The following is a 20,230-nucleotide window of genomic DNA, read 5'->3' on the forward strand; positions in this document are numbered from 1 at the left end:
TGACCAGGTCCTAAAGTGTAATGATATCAGATATTTATGAAATTAAAGCATTATATTCAATCAAGTTTAACTTACTATTCTAGAAAAGAATTATTTTAAATGTAATCAACCAAACAATTCACAAACTGTCCAACATAAGTAAGCCCTATGAGTTCCAACAGTTTTCCATTTATTTAAAACTACGCTTCTCATTTTTGTCTTTTGCACCCTAATACATGAGATTACACCTGCAACAAATATAAAATTTCCTTGACAAATCAAATTTGACTTAAAACTTCAGGTACATTTTTGCATTTTTCACTCTAACTACAACATATGCCTTTCTCTTGATTAAAAAAAAAAAAAAAAAAAAAAGAATCGTTCTCCCCAGGCCTTTAGGAATACTGTCACTCTGAGAAGCTAGGCTGTATCCATCCCGCTGTCCTGAGTAGACCCTGGGCCACTGCCTGCCACAGGTCCACTAGTCTATTTGGGGTTGTGGATGCGGATGGAGGTGGGAATCAGGTTGTTTATTTTAGAAGCAAAACTGTAAAACTGGAAAGGTGTGATGAGAACAAGGCACCAGGCCCCTAACAGGGCCAGACCCCGCACAGGCTCTGTCTCTGTATGACCCAGGCCAACCCAGTGCCCTGGATCAGCTTTTCCCTGAGGAAAAAATGAGGACAGCCTGAGCAGAGGTAAGGCTTCCATGAGGGCACAAATGAGGCAAGCTGCCCCTGGGTCCTGCTGGACTCGGCACAAAAGGACAGAGGGCCCACAATGCCGCTGGCCAAGAGCACCCCAAGCTGGCTCTGTACCTGAGACAAGGCCAAGTTCTGCTGTCCTCTTTTACAATTTAATCTGAGCTCAGCGCATGAGTTTAGGAAATAGTCAGCAAGCTTTAAGACAAAGCCAAAGCTTAGGAATCTCCCACACACTGTCCTTACTCCCTTACTCGTGCTAGGCAAGAATTTCTGAACACAGGAATTTATAGCATTATAGTAGGTATAATACCTTTGCTTGTATAGTAACAAAATAGATTTTCTACTTTACTAAATTTCATGTAGTTTGGTTTATTTCATCAAAGATTATTACTAAACATGTATCTTGAAAGAAACAAGAAAATCTATCAAGTGTATTTTTTTCCTCCAATGTATATCCTTTATTGGTCAGCTCCTAAATTCCACTTGCATTTACCTTTTTTAAAGTTGAGAATACCTTGTTACTAATAATTTCACTAAACATAAAGTGATTCTGTAGATGCTGTGCAGTAAAATCACAGCGAGAGCCACTGTCCCAGACTCACCCTGTGGCAAACGCTGCCCCCGGCAGTGCTCATGCCCCTGCATCACACAAGGTAGCTTTATCCCAGGTGCCGCTGAACAATGAGGCTCAGAAAGGTGAGTAAGATCACCCCGCTAGTCAACAGTCTCAAATCCAGACTGAGTCCAAAACCTGAATATTCTATTACTTTTTTTTTGGTCATGTTTTACTGTAAAATCCATGGGTGGAAGAATAGATCTTCTGAATCAAATATTAAATTATGAATGATTTACATTTTTTATTTAGTGTGGGCATTTTATTTTAAAACAATTTATATGAAAAAATATATATAATGTACACCTCCAGTAAACAAAAGATGTGATTAGCCTGAACACCCCCGTTCCCACACCAGGCTCCGTAACAAAGAGGTCTCAGCACAGAGCAGGAAGGGCGCCCCCTAATTGGCTCCTTGGTCGCCTAAAGTAGCAAACATGCTTCCTTAGGGAATAGAGTATATATAGCTCCATGACTCCAAGAGAGAAGAGACGGTGAAATCACTAAGTGGTTGGTAAAGAGCACAGTATATGAGCAGTCCCTATTTATAAAATCTTCCTTCACAATTTTAATGTGCGGCCACCAGTTCTCCATGAACCATCGCTTCAACCCACTCACCCCAGCCCTAACAGAGCTTGAGATACGTGTTTGTTAAAACAACTCTAAAAACTGGCAATGCGAATTAAGTTTTATTCCAGGCCAAGCTGATTCATGTAATTGCTATTAAAGAGGTATTAGCACTTTCGTCAGAAAGAGTTCTAAGCTTAAAATATATATAAACTACATAAAAACATGTATTTGATGTATACTTAATATGCAATAAATATTTATATACCTTAATATTTATATATTTCTATTTAATTACTGTTACATAATAATACTATACTATATTATATGTAACGCATCAAATCAAAGAGCCCTAATTTATCTTTAAAATTTAAGTTCAAGGATTTAAGGTCCAGATCCTAACATTCTTAAACACTAGACAAACGCAAAAAAAAGAAAAATCATTTCATAATCAAGTTAACCGCTTATTTTTTATTTTATTTTATTTTTTTTAACGGCTTCATTTTCTACCAGCAGCGGCTTTAGACAGCCTGACCATAGGAAACACTCCCACCATGTATTACAGATATGGTACTGGTACCTGTTTTTCTAAAGGTAAAACTTATTGTTATGAAGAAAAGTAATCACAGGTGATATGGTTATAGAGCCCAAAAGGAAATGTTCTGAACGCTGAAGCAGGGGCCTGGGAAGGCGGGGTACACACAAGTCATTCTCTTAGTGAGAAACTAATAAAAGAGGTCCAACAAGGGACTGGGCAAAGCCAAACCCCGGAGAGAAATGCATGCAGTAATTACAATGCGGGGTGAACACACTTTAAATGCATTGCATCCATTAGCAATTACAGAAATTTGCATTCTTCTATTCAAAGAAGCCAAAGTGTGCTTCAACTATTAAAAACCAACCTCTCCAGAGCTATTACCATGTTGATATTAGCTTAACTTGTCTCAATCAACTGAAAACATATAATTCCTATTTTCTAAAAAAAACCAAAAAACAAAAAACACAAAACTCACACACACACACACACACACACATACACACAACCTCTAAACAAGAGGACATCTCATTAAAAACAAAAAACTCGAACCTCTCCATCAAGATTAAAATGCCAAGTTTGATTCAAAAGGCTACAGACCTGACATCGCTGTAATAATTTTACAATGCTGAGTTCCACCAAATGTAGGGCATCAATGGAGGACACACATCACTGGAATAATCCTCATTGTTTCTTCTCCTTTACCAACCCCCTCTCCTCCCTCCACACATGCACACAAAAGTAGAATGGTTAAGGCCCATTTTAGCCCAGAAAAATATCCCAGAGATGTTTTCTTCTTTTCCATCCTCACTGCTAAGGGACAGCCATCAGCTTTCACCTCAGCCATCACACTAATTCCCTAACTCGTTTTCCTGCCCCAAGTCCTTCACTCTCCCCTCCACTCCTGTCCCCAGCAGATCCCCCATGCTACAGGGCTATCTGTAAGATATTACTTTGGTCACATTACAATCCAATTTAAAAACCTTTCATGGTTCCCCAATACCTCTATAATGTCTAATCCTTAGCAGAGAATTCAGACCTAATATTTACATGCCTGCTTCCATGAGCTCTAAGAGCAGGATTTCAATCTTCACAACCTCTAGTTTCCATGCATATAGTAAATATTTTTAAACTAATGAAAATGAAAACATTATCACCAAATCTGAGGTTGGAAAAAAAATCATGTTGCTGGACTACTCTAGCCACACTGTGAGGAAGCAAGAGAATAGAGCAGAAGGCCTGCAAGGGCTTTCTTTATATATATATATATGCCTAAGCGAGCATTACAACTGGACGACCTGCCTGTAGCTATGATGCGCACTGACCACCAGGGGACAGATGCTCATTGTAGGAGCTGCCCCCTGGTGGTCAGTGCACTCCCATAGCCAACCTGCTGCAGCCAGCCAACCTCCTACAGAACCCCTATCCCCAACCCCAATCAGGATTGGGCGAGATGGCCCCAATTGGCCCCTATTGCCGGCCAGACTGAGGGACCCCATCCAAGAACGAATTCCTGGACCGGGCCTCTAGTAGAATATAAAATGTTTATAATAATAAGGGTTTGCCGATGTAGATGTTTTCTGAATCAAAACTCGATTCACACCCCAACAATTTCAAATTCACACAGGAAATAACTAGATCAAATATTTGAAATTGGGACAAACAAGTCTCAGACTTGAAGGTACCACAGGAGCACGGCTCCTCCAGGCGTGCTCCTGTGGTACCTTCAAGTCTGAGACTTGTTTGTCCCAATTTCAAATATTTGATCTAGTTATTTCCTGTGTGAATTTGAAAAACCAATGTCTGAAGGGTACTGTGAAAAACCAATGTCTGAAGGGTAGTCTCTGTTCAGTCCTGGATCCTGACAGCTTTCACGTAGATAAGAAAAGGAAAGTCAACTTGGAATAGGCAATTTTAAACAACGGGCCAGAAGGAAAAAATAGAACAATAAATATCCAAAACAATGTAGAATCATATAATTTTTGTCTTTCCAATGTATTATTCTTAAAATCCGAATGTTCACTAATGACAATTAACAAAGATTATTAATCTACTCATAGATTTTGGATTTGACACAGAAATAATCTTGTCAAAAATATATTAAAAATTAAAGCAAAAAAATTACATATTGATTCACAAGACTTGGTGAGCTGGGGTCACTGGAATATAATTTTAATACTTTCCTATCAGAAACCTCAAGAGCACTTCCACGCTATATCTTGTATTTGATCATAACAACCTGTTCTCTTTAACTATTGGACTCACTATGTGTTATCCTGTGTCCAGTGCCTAAGAGCTCGTTAATTACCTAAACTATATCTCCATAGGTCTTGTTAATTACCCGTCTCCTGTCTCAGAGGACCTTGTTAATAACTTGTACAGTCTCTCTAAAGAGGTCCTAACAACACATTAAAATTAAAGATGCTTTTCTTTTAGCACCTGTCAAGCGCTGTAAATTGAGAAATTTTCACATCAGTTTATTAGCCTACAGTAGTTTTTGTGGATTTTTTTTTTTTTTGGCTTGTTTTTTTTTCTCTCACAGAGTCTTTCTGCATCTGTCTCTCAGCTCAAAATAACAACTTAGCAAAGTTTGTCTTTTTTGTTCTAGAGCTTTTTTTGTTTTCAATTTTTACGTCTATAAATATCAATTTGCATTAGTGAGTTAGCCAAAGGACGGCATGGTAGGTATCTGCAAATTAACCCATCGGGAGATGTGCCAATTAATGAGACTACTATAATGAGTATTAGGACCACAAAGGGTAAAAAGTTTCAAGTAGTATCTGGGGAGTTAACATAAAGTTCTAGTTAGTGGGAACTAATCACACTGCATGCTTCATGTTGCCAGTCATGGCTTCATGGGATACATTCTGTAAATCCCCGAGCATTAATGGATTAATGGATCTAAAAAATCATCTCAAAGTTTTTATTTTCTACCTCATAAATAAGGCTACAAATTTTCAGTTGTGTAAAAGATTTACAGCCTGCCATGAATGTCAGGCCAATTTTTTCCAATATTAGACAAATATGAACAAAAATATTGCTATTAAAATAAACCTTGTATGTCTTAAGGTTTATTATGCCAAAGACAGAGCTTTAAACTTATACAAGAAAAGAATCTCCGTAAGGAGCACTATAAAAAGAAGGTTTTAAAACTAAGAATAGAATCTTTTCTTTAGGATCATTTGTTTACTATAACTTTTAAAACATAAGCTTACAGTAAACAGTCATCATTTTTTATGGACATGCTATATAACTTTATAACAATGGTTACTTACTTTAAGCCTATGGTGATTTTTTTCTTTTTTTGAAAATTAAAAACACATTTAAATGCAGTCTAGGTAACCAATTTTTATAGCTTCTAAGAAATGTCTGATAAAATCATAGACAGGAATTGGCTAGAGAAGGAAAAAAGGAAAGGAAGAAAGAAGAGAAAGAGGGAAGTAGGTCAACCTGACCCCAAAGGTCAAAGGCATACTTGTCATGCAAAGCGGTAAAATATCAGTGATAAATATGAGGTCTTGATCTGGGACACTATTTCTGTACTGCCCTAAAAAATAACTGATTGGCCTAGCTCATCAGCTAAGTAGAAGATATGTTTGTGCACAGCGAACACTGCATATGGAAATAGATGCATATGTGCTCTAATAAAATCAATAATACTAAAATAATATTATAAAACATACCACTAAGTTATCATAGAGCAACTAAGAGTTTGCTACGTGGTACTTACAACACAGTGAGGTGGAAAAGAATGTTCTTTGTGCCAGTCACAAACAGAGGGATATTCCCAAACAAAATTATCTGGTAAAAATATCTCCCATAAGTTTGAGCTCTCCAATAAGCTGCTCCTCTAACATCAAACATTAGCGCATCTCTCACGGTATGCCTATGTTACTAACTGTATTATTTAAATTTCAGGAGAAGATATACACAACCAATTTTCTCCAATATTAATTAATTCCCTTAACCAGGTCTTCTGCAGCCCCTCCTAATTTCTGAGAAATAATTCACCAGTAGATGTCATCAATATTTAATAGTCGGACATTTCTGCCCGGCCTTCAATGCCTCCTATAACTCAGATGTTCCTTAGCTATTCGGCCAAAGCTCACACTCCTCTCCGCTTCCCTGGTTTCGCCAAGCTGATCTTCTTACCGTGCCCTCTCCCTCAGTGAGACCCTGTGAGCAAAGCTAGTGTGCCCAAGTTGTCTGTTCAGCTGTGAGGATACAAACAGTCCTGATTCCTATTCATCATTATGTACCTGTGAAACAGATGATTTAATTTAGATCAGCAATGTTTACAACTGAGAACCAGTGGGAAGTTTTTAAAATGTTGATTTTTTATTTCAGACCCATTCACTAAAGATTCTAATTCAGTCTGAGGTAGGACCCCAACAAGTCGTAGTTTTTAAAAATCCCCAGGAGCTCTTGGTGCTTAGCACTGAGGACACGCCCTGCTCTGGATTCTATGGGCACTAAAGACAGCCCAACTAAGAAGCTTATATACTTAGCTTAGGAAGACTAAGACCCAGACACAATAAACAACATGGTGCAACAATTATGTCCTCCGGGAACAGCAGAAATCCAAAGAAGGGGAACATCACATTACTGATCAAGAAGAAGTATAGGAATTGAAGAGTTTTTATAATAGCATCAAGGATAGACAGGCTTGAGAAAAGGCGGGAGTGAGTAGGTAGAACCACCACCAAAGGACTTGTATGCATGCAGATGAGCAAAACCAATGGACACAGACAGTGGGGGAGGGGGCGTGGAGGGTCCAGGGGGAGGGGATGGTGAGGGAGAGGTCAATAGGGGGGAAAGAAGACTCATGCAATACGTTAAACAATAAAGATTTTTTTTTTTTTTAAGAGTACATTCTACCACTGAGCCAAAGAATGGAGATGGGGAGGCTTACAGGGCCTCAGGATAGAGAGGTAAGAAAATTAACTTCCCAAGAACAGAGAGGACAAACAGTTGAGAAAAGCCTAAAATACATTGTCTTGAAAAACAGAAAGCAGAGTTTGGTGTTGCAAATGAGTGGTCCTTAGCTCTTTTGAAGGAGGCTTTCTTGAACAGAACAAAAGGTACTATGACTCCTGTGCCCTACGTGCTAAATAATAATAATGCTAAGTGCTATAATAAATAAAAATTGCAATAATTTAATGCTCTGAGAGTTCATCATTCAGGCAGGGCCCAATGGATGTCCCTGGTTAGTGGCCTTCCATGCATTCAGGGTCCCAGCTTGCTCTTATGAATCTGCCGTTCTCAAAGATATCCCTTCAGCTAGCACAGGATTCAGCAAACTATTTCTTTTAAAAAATAATAAATATTTTTAATAAGGTGCAGACCAAACCGTCTATACTAGTCAACTAGCATAAGAGTAGCCATAAACTACTACCCCATTTGCCCGAAAATAAGACAGTGTCTTATATTAATTTTTTCTCCCAAAGTTGAGCTAGATCTTATTTTCAGAAGATGTCTTATATTTCCATGCGCTATGTCTTATTTTCGGAAGATGTCTTATTTTCGGGGAAATACAGTAGGTGAGATGTGCTCCAAGAAAACGTTATTCCTAGAAACAGGTAGCAAGCCAACTGGGGGCCCTGAGTCTGGTTTGCCAACCAGTTTAGGTCTGGAGAGACAATGTGGACGAGTGTGGAGGAGATGTTCATGGACAAGCCCTGGAAATACTGTATATCTCTTCGCTAATTCGCCAAGAACCCAGAACTTGGTCACAGGTTCTTATCTAATGGGGTCTATTCTGTGTATTTGTTAAAAAGAAATATCTGGGATGTCGTTTAGTGAACAAACTGCCCACTCGCACTTTTCAGTGGAAAAACAACGCAGTATTAAAGAAAAAAATTGGTGTGAACACATTATTGAAAATGGTATAACAAACATCTAGGTATATTTGTTTTTTTAAAACGATATTCTGCTGATGCAAAAAAGCAGAGCTTTACAAACTGTAGGGTTAATCATATACCAAATTAGTTGATACTGATGATGCTAAACTACCTGTGATTTACAATGAAGAAGCAAGAGTAGAAGCAATTTTAAAACACAAACAACTCACTGTCAGTAAATGAGCTGATAATTCCAACTATACTTTCACGTACCTGTGCACGTAGTAGGAGTTTTGCAGCACACAGTAGGAGTTTTGCAGCATGCAGACTTCTTAGAACTGGCATCTGCAGCAAACAGAACTGCGAACTCCTCACCCCCAATTCAGCTTCCCCAGAGGTACAGCTAACCCGGATTTCTTAACTGGCTGCACTGAGGTTGGGCCAGGACTGAGCTCTGGCCAATGGGACATATGGAAAGCCTGCACAGCACTGCCAGGCCCGGCACTAAGGATGTCCCACATGTGACCCTCCACTCTCTCCCCCTCTGCATGACCTGGAGGTCACGTATGGAAGGGGGGCTTCACCAGGAGGGGCCTGGCTCCTGAATCACTGTATGGAGCACAGCACACCTCTCTTCCCAGCTTAGTGAACTAGGCTGTGACAACAACGAACAATAAAGCTCTGCTGTGATTAGCCACTATTACAAGTGGTACCTATCCTAACTAACCCAGCGTTCCTCATAAACTCCAGAAATGTGCTGCTGAGGGTATGAATACTAAGTTTTCATAGTCCTCAGAAACTCACTTAGGTTTTAATGATGTTTGGCTGGGCATAAACATGCACACATTTGCCTTCCTGGGTCCATTTTCAGCCTATCAGAAAGTTCTTCACAGCCCATGCTGGGTGGCAAGAGGAGACTAGGGGGATGGAAATAGCCTTTTAGGAAATCCATCTATTCCACTGTGTTGAGTTATTCTAAAGTGTTTTTCTAACACCTACTACTTACTAAGCGTCATGCGGGAGATTAAGGACAGAAAAGATGAATGAAATGCAGGCACTGCCCTCAGATTGTTCATGGTGGTGGGAGAGGACAGAGGGATTGGTCTGGTAGGGAATGTGATGCCAGGGAAGGTCAGAGGAGTAGGGAAATTCTGCATCACTACCTCCCTCCAGGAGGAGGGGCTTCTAAGAGGGGCCTGAAGAGGATGGAGACGAGTCACCTGGGGGAAAAGTGGTTCAAAGGGCCCTGTTCTCTGTTGAAGTAACCCCACAAAAACCCTAACTCATTTTCTTACCACTTCTATGCAAGACCATGGGATCTATTCCAGAAACAGAAGCAAAATACAGGATTTCTGTGATTTTCAAGGTGATTTCTTCAGGTGGATTTTACTGACACTAAGAAATGAAAGCTGGAACTTCTCAGAAAGTGTTTCTCGGTGCTTTAGAAATTTCTGGATTAAGAAACTTCTCCTGTTGTAACTGTATGCATTACTCACTCAGAGGTAACAGCACAGGTGAGCCAGCTAACCCAGAGAACAAACCCCATTCCCACCCTAACTCTGTCCCCATCCCCACAACGTCAGTCAGTCACAGGAGTCCTGGAAACTCTGCAGAGAGATCTCTTTAGCACTACTGAGAAAAAATGCACAGCATGCGTCCTAGTGATGTGAGTCCATAGCTTTAAAAGGCACTTGTTTTAGATGCTAATGTGAGAAATCTAAAATGTCCCCTCTAACTGAGGGATGATACTGGACGATAAACAGGTATGTGCTGTTTTGTAAAGACAAAACTACCCCCACCCGTATCCTCCCAAATTCCCTTCCCCCAAATGTGAATGGCATGCTCTCCCTCGATCTGTTTATATTCAATCTTATTAACTAGAGCTACTCTATGGTAAATGTTCTAAATTTACCACAAAGGTGATTTTTGCCACAAAAAGAGTAACTTCCCAAGAGCCTGCGAATGTTTCTGTCCTCACAAAATATTAAGAGAATATAAAAGAGAGAAAGTCTTAAGGTTTTAAAATCTATTTTTTATATGCTTGCCATCATTTTATACATATAACGTGAAACAGCTCTAATTTTTAAAGAAAATGCATTAATACTGAAGTAACCCAAAAACAAAGCCTCAATCTGGCAAAATGCCACACTCACTTTTAAAACCAATGGCAGTCCATGTACTAGTCCAAGCGTAGGGCAAGTGATGCTTTGAGGACACCTATTTTCCATAGGCTGCCATAATTCAAAAACATTCTTCTACCATTTCCCATTTTCTTTGACTCTAACTTACCCAATCTCTAAGTTATCTTGGACAGTTGTTTTCAACAATCTTCTTCAAAAAAAAGTTCAGAAAAAGAAGGGGAAAAAATGCAAATGGATTTCTATTTACCCCCATAATTTAGGACTTAATGCAATATGTAAAGTACACTATGTAAAATCCCAAAACAAAATATTTGAGAATAGCATATCAAAACTATTATTAAAATATTAATGTCATAAGATAAAAATAAATTTTTTCTATAGTCTATAAAGAAAAGTGACCAAGACTTTCTAAAGCCACAGCAAATACCCATTAATGAAAGAAAAGAAAATACACACTTCCCTCTGAAAGGTTTAAGTGCATGTTTCAATGAACCGTTAGATGATGGAGAGGTGGGAGAGCACCGCCTAAGGGGTTAAGTGTCAATGCTGCAGTTTACATTTATTGTGGGACAAAGTTAAGCACTGTTTAAATAAAATATGACAACAGTCTATACAACGTAACAGCAGCCACCGTTATGGGTTCCCTATTTGGAGCCTGGCCTTGTTCCTTATACTTTATCACTTACCATCACTAAGTCCTACCAAGCAGGAATTCTTCTGTTCCAAAGGTAGGGATGCTGAGGTTTACAGAGGTCACAGAGCTCCTAAGCCAGGATTCCCACTCAGGTCTGTATACATGAGCGCCGCGGGGAAAAAATGCCATGTTACACAGCAAACATCCTACCATGCATTTCTATAATAAGTCGCAATAGATTCATCTTATTCTTTATTTGAGATTCCTTAATTGGCTATTCCATCTTTCATTTCTGCACAATCCATAATCTTAAAGGTGTATAGTTCCAACTTGTACTAAGAAATGGGAAAAGTACCATTACACAACTGAGAACTCATGTTTTCCAAATCTAATCTTCATTATAGTGATTATTTCTATGACTATAAATGGTTATATAGCTATTTTTTATGTATTTATAGTGCCCAACAGGGGTCCCTGAATCCCAATAAACATTCACAAATAAAACGACTTCCACCCAGCCATTTGATGAGGACACTTAACACCTATTATGAAAACCATTAATACCTAAGTCAGTATTTATTGCAGAATAAATAATAAACGGGCTGCTATTGGTCCCCTACGTCGAAATAAACTAGGGTAAGGAATAAGAATCTTTCATCCTCCCAAGATCAAAAGTTCAAATCCAAAGATGTTTGCAACATTGTCTGAATCCATAATTGGAAAAATAAGATAAACATTTTTTAAGTAAAATAAAAGGACTTTGGAATATTCAAGTATTTTTTAGAAGGGTATTTGATTCTTTCAAGGACAATACTTCTCAAATAGCACAACTTACCCCAGGGGAAGCTTACCGTGAAGATGGCATTAGATTTGAAGCCCTGAATTTTGTTGTAAACGGATTAGTTGACTCATAATCAAAATAGTCCTGACGATTTTCACTAAACGCATTAGGTGATTTCAAGTCACAGGGGCTCTCGGCTGCCCCATTGTTGAGTTTATCAGCCCTTCTGCTATCTTTCTTTCCGGTCACTCTTTCAAATAGGCTAACTTTCTCCCTTTTCTCTCTCTTATTTTCTTTTCTTGCTTCAATTGATTTTGAAAATAAAGTCATGCTGCTATCCCAGGATTCACTGCTTTCTTCAAATGGATTTTTCTTCCTTGGCAGTGTTGCAAATTTTTGGGGTAAGGAAGCCGTCACGTTTGTAAATGGGTCGTTTTGTCTTCCGAAAGATGGGGCGCCTTCATCCACACTGCGGTCAGGCTGGTTCATTTTAGAGGTATCAAAGCTTAATGTTCTTCTGGGTGGAGATTTGAGACTTCCTGCAAATAATTTTGTAGTCAGTGCATAATCAGTGACACATTACCTCACACTGTGACACATTGTGTGTGCACACTGCTGCTTTTAGAAGGAGCGCAATTAGCTATTTAAAGCTTTAACCTTTAAAATAACCAAAGAAAACAACCCGAAAATGCTATGGTATAGCAATCTGGAGTATGCAGGCTAATAATAATTAGTATATTGCTAGACAATCAGAAATTTACTCAGCTCAGAAAGAAAAATAACAAACTAGAATGTCAAAGCTTAGAGGTTCTGCTTGTCAGGATAGTGCTGTAATTCTCAAAGACTTTTTTTTCATCATTAGTATTAAATTTACTTTCTTTCTTATGAACATAAGTTTTTTCCTAGAAACGTTCTGATTAAATGGAATATTCACTTATGCTTCAGGTTTTCCAGACAGGAGAAGCAGCAGAAAAAATGAAGCCAAGCCCTGGCCCGTAGCTCAGTTGATTAGAGGGTTGTCCCTACACACCAAGGTTTCGGGTTTGATCCCTCGTCAGGGCACATACAAGAATCTACCAATGAACACATCAACAAGCAGAACAACAAATCAATGTTTCTCTCTCTCTCTCCCCCTCTTCCTCTCTCTCTCTCTAATCATTCCATCAATAAAAAATTATTTTAAAAAACTGAAACCGGTTTGGCTCAGTGGATAGAGCCTCGGCCTGCGGACTGGAAGGTCCCAGGTTCGATTCGGTCAAAGGCATGCATATTGGTTGCGGGCACATCTCCGGTAGGGGGTGTGCAGGAGGCAGCTGATTGATGTTCCTCTCTCATCAATGTCTCTAAGTCTCTATTCCTCTCTGTAAAAAAATCAATAAAAAATATATTTTAAAAAAGTTATTTTAAAAAATGAAGCCAGGCAATGAAAAGTGACTGGGTCTCATTTTCTTATCATCACCTAATACTGAATGCAGACAGGCTCTGTCCTTAATAAACTTTCCAATTTTGAGGATTGTAGGTATTCAATAAATAGCTGGTCACTACCTTTAGAAAACACTACCAAGAAACTGTAATTTTTATTTTTTAATTTTAGAAGTTAAACTTTAAACAACTAAAAAGGGTATGTCAGCCACTGAGGATGCCCTTAGCAAGAACGTTCACTCACCACTTTCGGGCACGGCTCCGAAGGGCTCTGTCTGGCGGCCGAGGAGATGCGTTGGCCCCGCGGGGCCAGGCTTCAGCTTCTCCGCGGACACGTGGGCCCCCGTTAGGTCAGACATCGAGTGCGCAGAAGAGAGCCGCTGAGGCCCCAGAAGGAAAGGCTTTTTCGGTTTAGATTTCAGCTGCATCTCACCACTGGAAAACTCAGCATTAGCATCCGTCACGTGGGAACTTGGAATGATTGCAGAAGACGTGTCGGAAAATGTCCCATCGTTTTTTCTACCTTTCATCTTATCTTTTAATTTTGCAAAAGGCGATCTGGTTTTGTCCTTCATGGATAAGTCAAACATACTTGCTGTCATATTGTTCCTCATGAATTGGATATTGACCTTTATCTCACCCCTGTTTTTGGCTCTTTTTCCTTGTTTGGATTCTAATCTAAACCACCTTAAAGAGAAGGAAAAACTGGGTTGTAACATGTAATGATAAGAGGACATCAAGCGTGGCTACATACAAATATCTTCTCGGGCAAAGCTAGTGCCCACGAAGCTATGCAATGGAGGAGATTTTGTCCCAGAGAGTACTACTGGTTTTACTCACTGTCAGTTATTAAAACTTACCACCTTCTCTGGGATGTGATGTGTACTGAAGAAGTAGGTTTTCAGTAAGTTTGAGAAGGATTTCAGATAAACTTTTCTTTCATGATTTGAAAATCATTCACATAAAAGATTCTTACCATTGAGAGCTGTTATATTTCCAGCTGGGGTAAGTGTTTCTAAGGGCCTAAAAACATTTTTTTTTAATTAAAAGACACTCAAGTACAGTCTTTGAAAGAATTCATTGATACAAACCATTTTGAGGCTCTATAAAAATGCTAATGGCCACATTTTTTAATAAAGTAATAAACATTTAGTTCCATCCCCAAATTTCTTCCATAAAGACGATTAAAGTAATTTTGTTAATATTGGAGCCCACTACATGTGGCTTTTTAATCATGAAAATTGCATATGATGTAATTTAGATTAATATATAACGGCCAAAGCCTTTTCCTGAATAAAAAATGCAAAATGAATAAAAGGCAGGAAGTGACAAATAGTAATAAATCTCATAAAGAGTTTCTAAAGAAAAAACAAAGCCTAAATACTTCCTGCTGGAATCTTTGTTTCATTTACTATTGCTACTGTGACAATACTGAATAAAAATTATTTTAATTGGAGCCAAATCCTATGCTGTTAGGCAACTCGCTGTGTGACATTGCCCACTGTTAAATGATGTATAAGAAACAGAGTTTATTTTGCTTTTGTCCACAGTATTTTTATCCATGAGAAAGTCTCCAGTTGTCAGTGTCACAAGTGATCATTCTGTAGGGCAAACAGCCAACAAACTGCAAAATCCAGTCGAGAAGACAGTCTCGACAATGTTTTCACATTACTTAACAATGAAGCATAATATGCATTCCTGCAGACGGGTTATTATTTAAACACAGCTCTGATCAAGTGTAACAAATTTTCCTAGGTACAAAGGAGCCCTGGTCTAATTTCACATTAGTGCTTTCTCTCACTGTTGCTAACAGGATGTGCCAGAAGAAGGTATATTTCCTGTACAGGCAGGAGAGAAAACTGGCACAGAACCTCCATACCAGCTACACTTCAGCAGGTAACATGCAAGAGAAATCTTTTCTTAATTAACGTGAAGCAATCCAGTCAATTAAGATCTAGCTTCACCCAAACAAGCAACTTTTAAAATAAAAGAATATCTCATAATAGAAAGCATCAACCTGATACCCTAAAGCAGTGGTCGGCAAACTCATTAGGCAACAGAGCGGCAAACCCTAAACTGAGAAAATCCTTTTATCTGAGGCAAATGGCAAAATCTGAAGATGCCGAGGCTGGACCTGACAGCAATAAACTCTGTGGAAAACAGAACCTTGAACACACTTGGGCACTCGAAAAGTCTGGAAATGAGACAAGGTTATATACCCAGTTACTAACTTAGAATTTGGAAAATAGAATCATTTTCAATGGGGGAGAAACACTTCTGGTGAATGATACTGCAGAAATATTCAGTAACATCTCAGGCTTGACAGAAAACAGGTGAATACACTTTGTTAGAAATATACCAAAAACAAGGCAAAAAGAAACCAAGAATGTAGGATTTCCACATGTGTAACAAGTCAAAGCAAATGGAGAAAAAAGTAAAACAATAACCCAATAAATAAAAGGTGGTAAAGGTAATCAAAATTCATAGAATTTTACTAATAAGCCAAGTAAATCTTCTACTTTAACATCCTTATTTCAGAGATGATTAAAATGAGGCACAGAGAATATAAGTAACGTCCAATGTCAAGTTCAAGTCAATAAAGAAAATATCCAAAGCTGATGAATAACATCTGCATGAAAACAGAAGTTCTCCCATATTTGATGAACCATAATGCTAATAAGATTAAAATCACAGCTGGTCACATGTTACGGGCACTCTATTTAATCAACAGCCAACGAAGGCAATGCATTCTACACCAGAATGTAAGCTCCATGCAGGCAGCTCAGCTCACCTCACCTTGCACTAAATAAATGTCCACTGACTTATTTCTAGGACTGTATTTTAAAGCAACCAAGCTATAATACACTGTGTGCGCGGGCGTGCGTGCATGCGTGCGTGCGTGTGTGTGTGTTGCATTGTTTTGCTTTTTTGTGGGGAACACTAATGTCTTGGATGAGCTTTAAAGAATAAAGCATGTCAGTGCTTGAATAAAACCTGTAAATACTAATATAGTCTTTCCCAGCTTCCTCCCGAAAATACTGCAAAGAACTTGAACTATACTAATTTAAAACCCAGGCATGACAAATAACTAGAGGAAGTCTTAATGAGACCTTCAAAAATCGCCCCCGAGATAAAACTTGTTTTCCCAGGCTTCAAACAGACAAAATGAAGACATAGCATTTGGGGCTTAGTGGATTAATGGCTGATTTTTTTTTTTTTTTTCACCTCTTTGAGTGCTGGATTTAAACTGTATATGGCCTCTGTTCAATTTTTAGTGGGCACAGGTCCATGTTCAAAAAGCACCACACATGTGGGAACTATTCCCAAGCAATTGGTGCTGTGTGGTCAGAAATGGGACGAGATTGGCAGTGAGGGTGCCAGAGGCCAGGGCGCAGGTGCACTGCAGAGACACACCAAAGTCCTAAAACCGGCATGTGTTTGAGTCATACCCAACTCTGGGGACTCTGATTGTTATTACTTTTCATAAGCATTAAAAAAAAAGTCAACATCACCCACTTCTGTTGTAAAAAAAAAAAAATTTTTTTTAAATCAATAGATATTACATAACAGCATGAACAATTTTACCATTCTATTATTAAACATTGTATTATTTCCTTAAATCTTGTGCCAGAACCAACCCAGACACCCATGAAAGGGGGAGGCACAGTTCTTTTTCCAGGCTCCGCTCAAAGTGTTCTGCCACAGACCCCTTCCCACAACCCTCCTTTAAAAAAAAAAAAAAAAAGGTATTTAACTTCAAGGTATGAAAATAAGTAAAATAATCATCTTAGCTAGCACACTTCTTTGCCCATCACGACACAACTGGAAGACAGGCTGTAAATACTTGTCCTCAGTGTCAAGAGTAAGAAGTGTCACACCCAGCAGTTTCATGGGACTTCTAGCTCAGCGGGTAACCTTCATCCTTCAGACCAGTTTTCTAAAAAGCACTTGGGAATACGCTGACAAGGCCCAGCAATGTGCAGAATATTAAACATCTTTCTTGCAATACACCAGTGACTCAAGTCTGTCTCTCACTGTGCCACAGGCACAGCTGTGCTGCAAAAGGAAACTATTAAATATATTAAAAACCAAGAAATATTACCAATAAAAGATACCTCATCTAATATGTAGTCCCTGTTTATCCACAAAGAAAGAAAATGGTAGGGGTTTAATAACATGAAAATCGCTTCGAATGCAATAACAACGCAAGCCCTGTTGATAACGTTTTAAAGCGTTTCCCCAAAAAAGTTCTAACCCATTTTATATAGTAGCCAACAGAGAATATCCACAGGGAGGCCTCAGTATGACTGTTTACAGCGAAATGGTTTAGAATTGTGATGTTGCCAAAAATAAGGAGTAAAGCAAGGAGAAAGTTTAAAAGCTTATTTCATCCTCAGAATCTCTTGGTTCACCTTGGGGCCTCCTCTCCCTTGGAAAATGTACAGTTGAGGGAGGCCTGTAATACAGCATTCATCGCAGAAGTACTGTCAATGCAGTGAGAACAATATATAATACTTCCAAGTTCACTCAAAACACCTTGAATATTATAGTGGCATCCAAAACTGGTCATGTGAAACAAGTTATTTGATAATTATCCATTTTCAATTTAAATTGGAGAAATCCCTGAGAGGAAACTAAATGCCACTTGGTAGGTATCAAACAGTTTTATTAAAATCACTGATATATACTCAGCCTTATACTTTTAAATGCCCTTTCCCTCACAATGTTTTCATATCCTTACCTAGTCTAAATATTTACCTTTGTTTGTCTTACATGCCTAGTATTTCTTCTCTCTCCACCCTTTTACCCTGTGCATTCAGTCTTAGGTCCAGATCTGATGGAAAACATTTTAAAATTAAAATTAAAATTCCAATCAAGAAAAGCTTGAAGAAATGCATAGAAACAAAACAAAACAAAACAAAAAAAACAAGGGGTGGTCGCTTTAAAATAAGAAATTAACCTGTCAAGAAAGTTATCATTATGCAAAAGTTTCTAAAAGCATAACTAAATTTTAGTTATCACTGAAATAAACAGCAAAGCTACTTTGGAAATTTCAATTCCTCTCATAAATTCAACCTATAATGATCTCATTAATTCCATCAATTATGATGTTTTCTCAGAACAGAAAAGTTATGTTGGAGGAAGGGGTGAAATACCGAGCTCTGAAAACATACTACTTTTCAATGTGAGACCTAACACCCTAGTGTTAACTCATATCATGGTTTTTAAAATGAGAATATATTTAGCCTGAGCTAAAGTCATCTATCAAAAGCCACATTTTCATTGGAGCTATCATTACATCATCTCATCACAAGAATGGAATCACTGTCTCCAATCTGACGTTCACTATGATCTAAACGCACTGGTTTTGCAGAAGTAACTCTGCAGTGACACAGCAGCTCCAAGAATACTGGAATTTCAAAGGAAAATGTTGGTGTGTTCGAGTTGAGGATGTGTGCACATACTTTCAAAACTCTCTTTCTGTGAACAGCTTCAGGCACCATTGAGACGTGGGTAACCTGACAAAGCGGTTGCGTTCCAATCAAGGCCCCTGTGGTTACAATGCTGAAATGACAAACTGAGCGCTCAGTGTGATCCTGTACCTCTCACAGCCTCAGAGGCCAACCTTCTAGATGACCTCATACTGGCAGATTCGGTTTTCCGCTATTCCATTTCCTGGAAATGTGTAGTGTTTAAAGACGGCCATTTACACACGTGCTGTTTGAGCCGGTCAACACTGCGACCCAGTCTTTTCATAAGAAACCATGTCCATCGACTTACAGTCCAGGGCAAAGTATTCAACTGTTTAAGGTGAGTCCTGGGAACAAATGAGAGGAAGGGACCACCTGAAGACTCCGTTTAAAAGAAAATGTTTCTTCTCCAGGGCTATTTTTAACTTCCCAGCCATGCAGCTGGGGCGCTTAAAACTGGGTCACATCCTCCTCCAAAAAAAACCCAACGCCCCACATAGACCGATAATTTCCAAGAACAGAAAAAAAAATCAAAAATCCATCCATACACAGCGAAGCGCCCCCAAAGTCAAAGCAAATGACGTCACTTACTCGGTTTTCCTCCTTTGTTTGTCCTCAAAGACGTCATTGAGGTTGACTGCCACCTGCCCCAGGAACTTGTCCAGCCCCACCAGGGACCGGTGCATCACCACCAGGAGGAGGATGTGCTTGTCGGGGCTGCCCCGCACCAGCAGGCCGGGCAGCTCGAAGGCGGCCTCCTCCCTCCACACCGGCTCCAGGCTCTTCTCGGCCACGGAGGTGGAGTACTTCTCCTTGCCCAGCTGGATGATGGTGTACGTGTCATTGGTGCCGCTTTTGCCCTTTGGCCTGAGGTCCCTGGCCTGGAGCACGGTGACCTGCACGTGGGTCGGGAACCACTTCTGGGCTTGCTCGGACAGCATCCTCCCGCCCTGGCTCTGCGGGGGCCCCCCGTCCCCCCCTGTCCCAGCGCAGGCGGCGCCCCTCCCGGCGGGAGAGCGGGCCCCGGTCACCGCATCCCTAAGGGCGCCCCGCGGCCCAGCTTCCCGGGGGGCTGAGGGCCAGGGGCCGCCCTGCCCGGGGGGCAGCCCGGGGGCGGGGGCGCGGCCGCGCTGGGGGGGCCCTGTCCTCAGAGGCGCAGGGGCCCAGCATCCCCCGGCCCCGGCCGCACCTTCACGCCCCGCCGGCCCCGGGGACGGGCCCTGGGCGGCGGCGGCGGCTCCCGGGCCTGCGGGCAGGTGAGGCCGGGCCTCCGGGGCGCGGGCGGAGGGCTGCGGAGGGGGAGGCGCCCCGCCCGGCCCGGTCCGCAGCCCCGGCCCCCGCCCGCCTCCTCGGGGCCAGGCGCCCCTCGCGCCCCCCGCCCGCCCCGGGCTTGCCCCGGGCCCGCCGGGCTCCTCCTCCTCGGACCCCGGTAATACGAACCGCCCGCGGCCCGGAGGCCTCGCTCCCTCTCGCAGCCTCTCCCGCCTCCGCCTCCCGCGCTCGGCTCCTCCCCGCGGCGGGGCGGGCGGGGCGGGGCGCGGCG

The 20,230-nt window shown here is 40.6% G+C and overlaps 1 protein-coding gene across 2 annotated transcripts in view; it reads right to left on the reverse strand.

Annotated features, from left to right (window-relative positions):
* Positions 1-19,895, reverse strand: part of RAB11FIP2 (RAB11 family interacting protein 2) — a 36,377-nt gene extending 16,482 nt beyond the window's left edge. Inside the window, exons 1-4 of one of the 2 annotated variants that reach the window (XM_045582140.1) lie at positions 19,279-19,895; positions 13,461-13,903; positions 11,865-12,333; positions 11,066-11,167 (exon numbers count right to left, since the gene is read on the reverse strand). In XM_045582140.1, coding sequence (XP_045438096.1) covers positions 11,071-11,167; positions 11,865-12,333; positions 13,461-13,903; positions 19,279-19,628 — 1,359 coding nt within the window. In that variant the 5' untranslated portion in view covers positions 19,629-19,895 and the 3' untranslated portion in view covers positions 11,066-11,070. The remainder of the gene's footprint in view (positions 1-11,065; positions 11,168-11,864; positions 12,334-13,460; positions 13,904-19,278) is intronic. The other variant, XM_036439192.2, reaches the window with a different exon arrangement.
* Between the last annotated feature and the right edge of the window lie 335 nt (positions 19,896-20,230).

Source organism: Pipistrellus kuhlii, unplaced genomic scaffold (genome assembly GCF_014108245.1).
Source record: "Pipistrellus kuhlii isolate mPipKuh1 unplaced genomic scaffold, mPipKuh1.p scaffold_m20_p_15, whole genome shotgun sequence".
Classification (NCBI taxonomy): Eukaryota; Metazoa; Chordata; class Mammalia; order Chiroptera; family Vespertilionidae; genus Pipistrellus; species Pipistrellus kuhlii.